General features: G+C 31.4%; 1 protein-coding gene across 1 annotated transcript; it reads left to right on the forward strand.

Annotated features, from left to right (window-relative positions):
- On the forward strand, positions 1-1,513 carry MYB93 (myb domain protein 93). The gene is made up of 3 exons (XM_047304135.2): positions 1-172; positions 262-391; positions 591-1,513. Exons 1-3 carry the CDS (start codon positions 40-42, stop codon positions 1,324-1,326), a joined length of 999 nt encoding a protein of 332 aa, XP_047160091.2. The 5' UTR covers positions 1-39; the 3' UTR covers positions 1,327-1,513.
- The last annotated feature ends 9,385 nt before the right edge of the window (positions 1,514-10,898 follow it).

Genomic DNA, 10,898 nt, shown 5'->3' on the forward strand with positions numbered 1-10,898 from the left:
TAATAATAGTTTTTGATCAATCTAAGTATAGCGCAGAATATGGGAAGATCTCCATGCTGCGACGAGAATGGCCTTAAGAAAGGTCCCTGGACTCCCGAAGAAGATCAAAAGCTGGTTCAGCACATTGAGAAACATGGCCATGGAAGCTGGAGAGCCCTCCCTAAGCTAGCCGGTACGTAAATTTCTACCTTTGAACCAGTTCTTTTCTCTCTTTTCAATGTTAGTTTTCTCATTCATTTTTCTTTCTTGCAATTCTTGCAGGTCTGAACAGATGTGGAAAAAGTTGTAGGCTAAGGTGGACCAACTATTTAAGGCCTGATATCAAGAGGGGAAAATTTTCTCAAGAAGAGGAGCAAACAATTCTGCATCTCCATTCTATCCTTGGAAACAAGTACTTTCCTTGCCACACTTCTCTTTTTCTTCCTCCAGTTTTCCATGCAAATTTAACCTACTCCTCGTCTTCTCGTTATTTCTGCTGTTATGACTTTTTTCCTTCTTATTTTTGGATTCCTAATCTTTTTGTATTTTATTTCTTTAAATGAAATTTTATAACGAATACTGAGCTCTATATGAACATGCTTCTTTATCAGATGGTCAGCAATTGCAACCCACCTTCCTGGCAGAACGGATAATGAGATAAAGAATTTCTGGAATACTCATTTAAAGAAAAAGTTGATTCAGATGGGTTTTGATCCAATGACTCACCAACCCAGAACTGACCTTGTTTCCAGCTTGCCCTATCTGCTAGCTTTGGCCAACATGACAGACCTTATGGATCATCAGTCGTTGGATGAACATGCTATGATGTTGCAAGCAGAGGCAGTCCAGTTGGCAAAGCTTCAATACCTTCATTATCTAATCCAATCCTCAAACTCCTTAAGCTCCAACCACTATGATCAAAATGCCACCACAAACAACATTGAACCTTTCACTTTGTTAAACTCAATCTCCAATGTGAAAGAGAATCCAGTCATGTTGCAACCAGATGCTCCTGCCTCATTTTCACATGGCATTGCTAGTTCTCAACCACTCCACCACCCAAACGTGCTACCTCAGCTTATAGACCCACAAGTCTCTTTCAGTTCTCAATCATGTTTGAATAGTGAGATGGGTCAAGGTACTAACTTTGGAATGGTAAGTCAAGGGGATCACACGGTTGATCATGACTCTTCCTGGACTATTCCATCTATTCCTCCGAATGCAATAGGTACATTAGCTAACAATCCAGGAGATGCTAGCAGCAGCACTTCTAGCTATGGAGGAGGACCCCAATCTTATTGGCCTGAACTATTTTTCGAGGACCCCATCATGCATGTGCTATCTTAGTATTTAATTTCAAAGAGCTTGAATTATTGTGTGTTATGCCGTGTTTGCTTCTTGTAACTTAATTAGACCATATATATATGCTCTAGTATACGTACATATACATATGTATGCCCATTTACATACATTCGTATTTTTACATGTGTTTGTACATAACTCCGGGACAGTTTCATCGAACTAGTTTGATTGTCGGTATGACTGTATCGTTTGATCAACAGATATATTTTCTTTGCTCAAACAAAACTTGGTTTTTACTGGTGTTTTTTCATTTGTTAGTTTAGTGTATATCGAACTGCTTGGTTTATGTATTGTATAATTTTTAATTCAAGAAAATGGGGGTAGGAAGAACATGAAAACGCCGAGATCCTGAGTTGACAATAAGCTTACTTGCAGAAAAGAACCATGAATTTGGTCTATGATTTATGTATATAGTCCACTTTGAATAAATGCATGACACAACAAGTACTTTTACGAATTTCTGCTTCGTGAAGTCCACCATCAAGGAAGGGTACGTGGGAGAGAAACGTGTGTAAAATGAATAAACTTCTAGAAAATTAGTTTCCAAAAAACTGAATAATACAGTTTAAGACCTACCTATACAGTGATCACTTTCTTCTCAACTTTATCACTATCCAGGCTCCACGCATAGAGCAAAAGCTAAATTTTTTTCTACTGAAATAAAAACGTGTTACGAATTGTTTTCTCCAACTTACGGGCTTAAATACACGAAACCAGATTTATCAAGGTTGAATCTCTTGTAAAATCAATAAAAGATGTGCAGATCTCATAACATAGAATAACTTGGCTTGTGATGCTTATAGAGTGAAAAGGAAATATATTTCCTTGTATATCTGGAGTGTAAATATGTTCTATTCTGAGATAGTTCAAAGGAGATATAGTCCGAATGTAATTAGTATGTTCACTTCTGTATTTATTTCAGTTGTTTTCCTCATGTAGAAAATAAGTTTTCAGAAGATGCTTTTTTGCTCCAGGTCACATAATCTCCAGAGAAAATAGCATCCCCATTGCTTTTTAAGAATCTGTTTGGTCCAGAAAACAAAAAACCTTGAACAGATCTACAACAATGATTTAAACACTGAAATATTATTTTGTGAGCACTATAACTTTCCACAGAGCAAGTGGGAGGTTATATTTGAACAATAATCAGTAATTAATGATGACTTATATCTAAGAGACATTAGGAAAGTGTTTGAAATATGCAGCAAATCCTAAACCATGATAAAGGGAAATGGCTGCTTGTAAGTTAAAACAAGTCCTCTATTTCCATCGTGAGTAGTTAGATTTGATTCCTTTTCCATTAAGAAGTTGACTGCTAAGCCTCGAGGAACAGAAATAAAATATATAGCTAAGATTACAAAGTCTTCGCAATGAAACTGATGTCTAACACATGTCAATGCAGCACTAGTGGCATTGTGATTAATTTAATCGTACCTTTTTGGAGTATGCCTTGTCAAAGGCACTTGAATAATGCGATTGGTTGAGGTCAAGTTTGGCATGATTGTCAAAGTAAGAAAGAAAATCACAATGTGGTTAGGTTTGTTCTCCTCCATACTCTCCTAATTTTTAAGTGTAGGGAAAATTTTCACCACCTAATCCTACCCCATGCGTTGTGTGCCACTTAAAGATTCTTATGTCATTGCAATTATGTTAATTTAAATAACATTTTTAACGTCTAAACTAAGCATGCTAGACTCCTGCTGCTGTTTGATTGATGGGGATAATGCATATACAAACATAAGCAATTATTGCATAATAAAATAGTGGTAACGCCTTGGAAGCTATGTCTGTCTTGCGAGTGGCAACATCAATCAAGAAAATGATGTAATGAAGGTAGTTAGAACAATCATATTCATAATAACCACACTAATTCTTCTAGTTATGTTATACATTTATACCGACATACAAGTGTGTTATTGATTCATTGGTCTTCATAGGAATCTGTCATGAAAATTTCGAAAACTTCTCTAGGAAGTGAACATGACATACTGGTTTGAATACTTTTTCCGAATTAGAATATATAGAAAAATTAATGGTCCTAACATTTAATTTCTTCAATATAGAGCATAAATATATAAGAAAATATATGTACATTGGTTCATAGTTAAACCATAGTTGGTACATATTCATGGTTGGTTCTAATCTCTCAAGTTTAGTACCAACTCTTGTCAATATATTTACTTAAAAATCCCAACATATTTTTAAATTATTTTTCACATAAATCAATTGACTAATGGCGTGCTATTTATTAATTATTTACTAAAACAAGTCTGCTTCAAAACAAATCGTGCCATGCTTCTTTTTTTGTTGTTATTAATCTATTTTGCACGATTTGATTTTGTCACAAAATTGATATATTCTGTTATATTCTAACAGTTTCCGTAACAGTGTTGACAGCACTTTTTTTTTTGGCAATTTTAAACCTTAATCTTTACACGATAGGGGAAAAAACAAATTCTGAGTATTCAAACCCTTTTTACTAGGAGGGTTTCTAAAGAAAACCTGTGCTATGATATACAAAATTTGAAGCGTCTTAAGCACAAAAAATTATCATTGTTTCGAATATAGGATTAAAGTCCCTTACTCAAAGCACTACAAGTTGTCTTGAAGACCGAACGGGTTTTGTAGTGGTCCTTCATCCTCCAAGTTACATTTGCTCTCCCTCCTTCTCGTCAAAGTCGTGTGGACGGGTACTTGTCAAAGACATTATGACGTTCAAGTTAGTAATATAATCGATTGGTTAGCTAAACAAGTGATGCATATAATGTGCATCGTGATCATAAAATCATATCTGAGACCTTTATTTATACTAGTTGGTGATAAGTCTTTACCTTTCGCTGGCCTAATGATGGCTCAACCACACCTTAATCTGCATTAGAAGCTTAATAAGTCATCACCAGTTGGCACGGCTTAGGTGGACGACCATAGGAAGATGTACTGGGAGGACGGTGAACGACTGTACGACCATGTGAGAGGACCATACGGTACAACCATAAAATATAAGAGCTATTAAGTAAAATCCAAAAGCATAATAAATGCAAAATTGAACATATCCTTATGTACAAGAATTGCTCATTTCATAGGGAAATGTAAATGATTTCTTTTATCTAAATTAGCTTTCATTTTATCTCAAAATTGAGAGTCCCATTTTCTATATTAAAAAACAAACAAAATAACAATAATATAAATCAAGAACATAAAACTAGGCTACTTAGCCCAAACAAAATGTTAAATGTTCCATAAAGTATAAAATATGAAAAGAAAGAATTAGAAATTTAAATGACCCAGTTACTCAAAACCTAATGTTATTTATCATATACCTATTTACGGTCCTTCTAGATTGTTTTGAAGAAACAAAGAAGCCTAATAATTTATTTTAAGTCTAATAAAATATTAATAATATTTTATAATTTATTCTGTCTATATTCCAATAAATGGATATATGTAAATTAATTAAAAATTAAGTGAAAGGTAAAAGTGTAAATGAGAGCAACTAGTTATGTTCAATTTTGAGAATAACAGTTAAACATAAATAAAAATATTTAAAAATGCTTAAGTATTTAATAAACACTGTGATGGCTTCTTGTGCTTACAAGATTTATTGGGTTGAAAATGAAGGTAAGTAAGATGGTGAAGTAAGTCTTAGCATCAGATAAGAGATATGGTAACAATTGTTTTAAATAATTACTTTCGGTTTTATAATTAAAGTATATGAAAAAAATGTAAAAAATTTGTTTTGGATATTAACCGAAATATAAAAATTAGTATTTTACCTCCGCTTAATAAAAACTAAACCAATAAACTATAAATAAATAATAAAAAGCAAAAAATATATAAATTAAATTTGAATTTTATATATAACGAAAAATAAATTTTGAAAGTGGTCAAAACTCATAACAACTTCTTTAAATCTGTAAAAGAAAGTTCAATTATTCCATTTTTATAAATTACGGGTCAATCTATCCTAATTTTGAAAAATTACCTAATTTTGATGTTGGGCTAGTGCGGTTGCAGAACTTACTTTGATTCAAGCTCTTACAGAATTTTCAGTTTCTTCTTTCGTCTCAGCTTTGTACTGTGACAATCAAAGAGTTGTAACTATCACTCATAATAACTAAGCATATCGAAAATGTGATATTTTCTTTGTTTGAGAAAAAGTTTTATCTAAGAAGCTTCACGTGCATCATATCTTCCAGTCACTTTCTGTTCTTACGTTCCAAACTCAATGAAGTTGATTCTCCTTCTATTTCTCCATTGGACAAAGATAGGTTAACAATTTTTTTAACCATTTTTTATCATGAATTATGTATCGTTATTTTATTGATTTGTATATTTTAAATAGATCCGTCGTAAACTACTGTATAAACTGTTATAAAAAAATTATAAGAAAAATGGTTAAAAAAATATTTTTCTTCTTCGTTATATTGAGATTGTGGGGACTGTCCTATTCAAGACAGTTGTCACTTTACTGTTTTGCTATGTTTACACTTGTATTGTAATTAATCAATCAATTTAATATAATTAATGTTATGTATTTCTCCTATGATAAAAAGAAATAATGCGATTATTCTTTTATGGAAATGGAAAGGAAAAGCCTTTGAAGAGCTGAGAGGAGCATTGTTGTACAAAAGACGTACAGTTTTGATGTTACCATGTAAGTACTGAAACTCATAGACTCTAGTAAGAAGACGAGACATTCTCTCACCACTCTATCTTTATCTCCAATAATTCATCTTTAGAAATTTCGTGTCTGCAGGGAAAGGGATTGGGTTCTTTATTCTTCCTTTTTTTTTGTTTTAGTGTTCACAAAACACATGCTCCGTAGTTTCATACAAGACTTTGCGTGGGAAGGGCCACATCACATGCCTGTGCGACATTTGTTACCTGTCACTGTTATCTCGTACAAAACTATTTCTATTTATTTATCATTCTTAATGTTACATTTTATCTTAATTATATTATCATCCATTCAATTTCCATTTCTATCAAATTATTCGTTTTATCTTATGTTTTGCCTCATCACATGTTCATACAAATATTTGTATAAACTTATTATAAAAGTAGTTTCTCTTTCAGTCGAATCTCAAGAGATGGTTGAAATGTTTCTCATACTAATTTTGTTTACGGTTAGAAGTAAAAACAAATAAAAAAAATTATCATTAACACAATGACCAAATTCAAAAATACTAATTAGTTTTTGTATGCTAAAATTGTTCTTTTTTCGATGAAGTTTGATGTACATGAAAGCATTGTAACCTTAAACATTTTAATAATAGTGGTACTTCAAGGTTTATTATTATTTAAGCATATCAAAAGAACTATATAAAATTAAAGTGAAGAAAAAAAAGGTGGAAACAACGATAAAATTAAACAAACTTAAATATTATTATTTTTTAAAAAAATTAAAAACAAATTGTGATACCAAAGAGTTACATATAAGAGATAGATGATCTCGTATTCAAAATATTAACACAATGAATTTGTAAATCACATTTTTTTTATAAATTATTTATTTTTCTCGTTATTTAATGTCAAATTCAAACTCATACTTAAAAGTAGTAAAAAATAAAAAACTTTCTTAAAAATTATAAGCATGAACTCTTGAAAGCATCTTTGGTAATGTCACGTATACACCAATCATAAAAATTTTATGTCCTTCAAAGATGTATTATCAAACCTAAGTGCATTACTCTTATATTAAGTGCATTCCTTATATATCTTTCAAAAACATACTAGTTATCAATATGTTGTAACAAGACTGAAAGAGTATATATTAACATTAACAACAATCAAATACTAAAATGTTACCAAATTAGTTAAATGATACTCGATAAGTGAAAGTAAACTTTAATTTATTTACTTAAAATATGTCCTTTATATATTAAAATGTTAAAAATTTAATTATATTTAAGATTTGTGAATATTATGATTAGAAATAAAAGAGAATTAAAGTTTTTTTCTTAGCCACGAAATGTGAATCCGTTTTTAGGATGTAATAAAAAACTTCCTTTCATTAATATTTGTAGAAGTTTTTTATTTATAATATGAACTAATTAATATAATCTGTGATGACCAAATTAACTAGTTGTACAAGATCCATAACCTCCAAAAGTATATCTTTTTATGAAGATAACTTGGGACGAGTATGATTTATTAATGGGTCTAATGTAATAATATTAACAAAAATGGTTATTTATAATTAAAAATATCCTTAAACTAGTTATAATGAGTTTATCTTAAATTTTATAATACGATGAGTTGACTTGTATAAAAGTTGTGTTTAATATGAAGAGATGTGTGAGGTGATTGTATGTTGCATCTTCAACTTCATCATTGTTCGAATTGGTTTCCTTCTTAGATAACAAATACTTTGTCTGCCGCGCCGTTGTCTCTTCCACATCATCAAATCACATATGCACAAACACAACCATTCGCCAACCACCATCGCATTATTCATTCTTACACCTACTTATATTTGCATCTCATAACTCTATGCTCTTTCTAATTCTTACCTTTTCAATAAAAAAATATTTTATATCTTTTTCTTTTTCAGTGATATTTATCTTCTGTTCATTTAGGTGTAGATTATTTGTTCTAAGGTGAGGTTTGATACAACAGTGCTCCGATAACTGATGGAACAGAAAAACAAAATATTTATTTATATAGATGTTGTTAGGATAGATTTTAACTATGACTCTAATATCATATTAAAAAGTGGTTTTAAGTCTAATTCAACCTCATAAAATTGTCTAGTAAGATAAAATTTATATCCAGCTATATATTATAATTTGGTTTTATCTTTATAAAACTTCAACCTCTCAGTAACGTTGATTTATATATTAACATGATAGAATATGTGTAAATATATATATATATATATATATATATATATATATATATATATATATATATATATATATAGGTGGAAAAGAACTTTTATTACAATAGAATAATATTATCGTAGAAAAACTTGTTGAAATATTATTAAAGTTATTACAATATCTGCACCATTGTAAAACAAAAATAAATTGACTCAAACAATACGATGTGAGTGATTTTTTTTATATATATACAAAAAGTATCCAGATAAAAAGAAGCTAATGGACAAATATTTAACCAACTAGCACTAGTACAAAATGTGTTTTTAAACTCGCACATTAGACCTCTGTTTACACCAAACCGCTGTCTATTCAGACGCGGTGACAACTTCGTAATTAAAGAGACCTTATAGGCCTCGGTTTAAAGAAAACCGGTGCAGAACAGCTCTACCACTTCGGTTTCAAAGGCAACCGGTGCCTAAACATGGTCAGAAAAAATAATACTGCTTCGGTTGCACGCAGAACCGAAGCATAAAGATCTGCAACACGTCAAATCAATATCCATAGGCATCGGTTAAATTAAAGAACCGAGGCCGTATAGGCCCAGATCCTCTGCGCTATTACCAAGTGGGCCTAGACCTAATTAAGGGTAAAGCTTCTTTCCCTTAACGCGCACCGCACGCAGATCCTTTTCTTTCCCTCGCACCGCACGCAGATCCCTTTCTTTCCCTTGCACCAGATCCCTCAGATCCTCCTCTTTCTCTTCAACGCGCCCCAGCAGCCACGCTTCTTCCCTTCCTCTTCTTCCCTTGAACGCGGACGAGCAGAGTGTTGTGATGGAGGTGAGTGGCCAGCGAAGACGTGGAGAGACGCGGCGAGGCGCGGCGAGGCGAGGTGAGGCGCGGCGAGGCGCGACGATGCAAGGCGCGGCGAGGCGAGGCGAGGTGAGGCGCGGCAAGGTGAGGCGCGGCGATGCGAGGCACGGCGAGGCACGGCGAGGAAGGCGGTGGCGCGTTGCGAGGAAGGCGGCAGCAGAGTGAATCGATTTGGCATTTTAGGGTTTCTGAAATTTCATTTTCAGATTTGGGATTTTGTTCTTGTTTTTACAATTTAGGGTTTCAGTTATTCATCTAATTTTGGGGTTCCAGTTGTGTTATCTGTGAGTTTGTGAAACAGCGTGTGGTTATCTCCTCTGATTATTCATTTTGTTATCTGAGTTCTTGTTCATTTTTAACGTGTTCGAAATTGAAATCTGAAATCTGAAATCTGAAATTGAAACTTGTTCATTTTTAACGCTTTTCAGTTCGAAATTGAAATCTGAAATCTGAAATTGAAACAGGCGTGAGGTTTGAAATTAAAATTTGAAATTGAAATCTGAAATTGAAATAAAATATCCTACTACCTCGGTTTAGGTTCCAACCGAGGCCGTAGAGACAAACAAAATGACACGGTTTAAAACCGAGGCAAAAAGGCTATCACTTTTTGCCTCGTCTGAATATGCCTCGGTTTTTGAACCGAAGCCTATGAATGAAATTATCCTCTTCCTGCACTAGTGTAGGTATATTATTATTCATACCTAAAATTTCCAGGAGCCTGATTTCTCATACACCTCCTTTTATTTCGCTTCTCTTAAAAAAATATAGGGTTAAATATGTTTTTAGTCCCTAAACTATTGGCCGTTTCTGGTTTTCGTCCCTCTTTCAAAATAAGGTACAATTTGGTCCTCATTCTTTTCGAAACGTTCGTTTTAGTCCTCGAAAACTAAACACTGTTTAAAAATTTGGTCCTCATTTAGCAACAAATGAGGACTAAAACCAAAATTCCGAGGACTAAAACGAACGTTTCGAAAAGAATGAGGACCAAATTGTACCTTACTTTGAAAGAGGGACGAAAACCAAAAACGACCAATAGTTTAGGGACTAAAAACATATTTAACCCAAAAATATATCTTAACTTTGGCTCAACGTTTATTTATTTCTGGTTTTATCTGTTTTATTTAACTTTTTTATGATATATTTAAATTTCAATTATAAATAATGAATTATAAATTTTACTTTCATTTGAATAATAAAATCATATTATACATATTAATATACATTTACATATACTTTTATAACAAAATAAAACAATCTTAATATATTTTAAATGAATAATTAAAATTTTAAATAAATCATTATTATTAATAACGATTGTTTTTTCTAAAATTCATAAAATTACTAACCATAAAAATATTTATTAATTATTTAATCAATATTAATATATTTGGTTTAAAAATTTAAACGAAATTTATCATATAAATATTCTACAAATATTTAAAAATTATAATTCATTATATAATAATTTAAATCAAAATTTTAAATTTCATATTTTAAAATAAACCTTTAATATATTATATTTTTTATTAATTTCATTTTAACAATTTAAAATAGTTATTATTATAATTGCTCACAATTATATTTTATATAGCCTTTTAAGAATACTGTCATTCAAATTAAAAATTAGTATATTTAATCGTAACGAATTAATTCTTATAAAAGAATAAAAGTTATAAACTTTATACATGATTTTATAATTACATTAAATATACTAATTATTAATAAAATTTTATGAAATAAAATAAGATAAAAAATATTTCTGAAATTATTTTTTGATTTACATGTGAAGTAGAAAAAGAAGAGAAAAGGGCTGGGGGTCCCTCTTTGATGGCCTCTTCTTATCGACACCTTGTAGTGAAATAAT

This window comes from Vigna umbellata, chromosome 2 (genome assembly GCF_029865625.1).
Source record: "Vigna umbellata cultivar VRB3 chromosome 2, Vumbellata_1.0, whole genome shotgun sequence".
NCBI lineage: Eukaryota > Viridiplantae > Streptophyta > Magnoliopsida > Fabales > Fabaceae > Vigna > Vigna umbellata.

Excerpts from the sequence above, each read along its gene's own strand:
- MYB93 (XM_047304135.2), top strand. The coding sequence starts at position 40 with ATGGGAAGATCTCCATGCTGCGACGAGAATGGCCTTAAGAAAGGTCCC. Across the intron at positions 173-261 it reads AGCCCTCCCTAAGCTAGCCG|GTCTGAACAGATGTGGAAAA; the intron begins GTACGTAAATTT and ends CAATTCTTGCAG. Across the intron at positions 392-590 it reads CATTCTATCCTTGGAAACAA|ATGGTCAGCAATTGCAACCC; the intron begins GTACTTTCCTTG and ends CTTCTTTATCAG.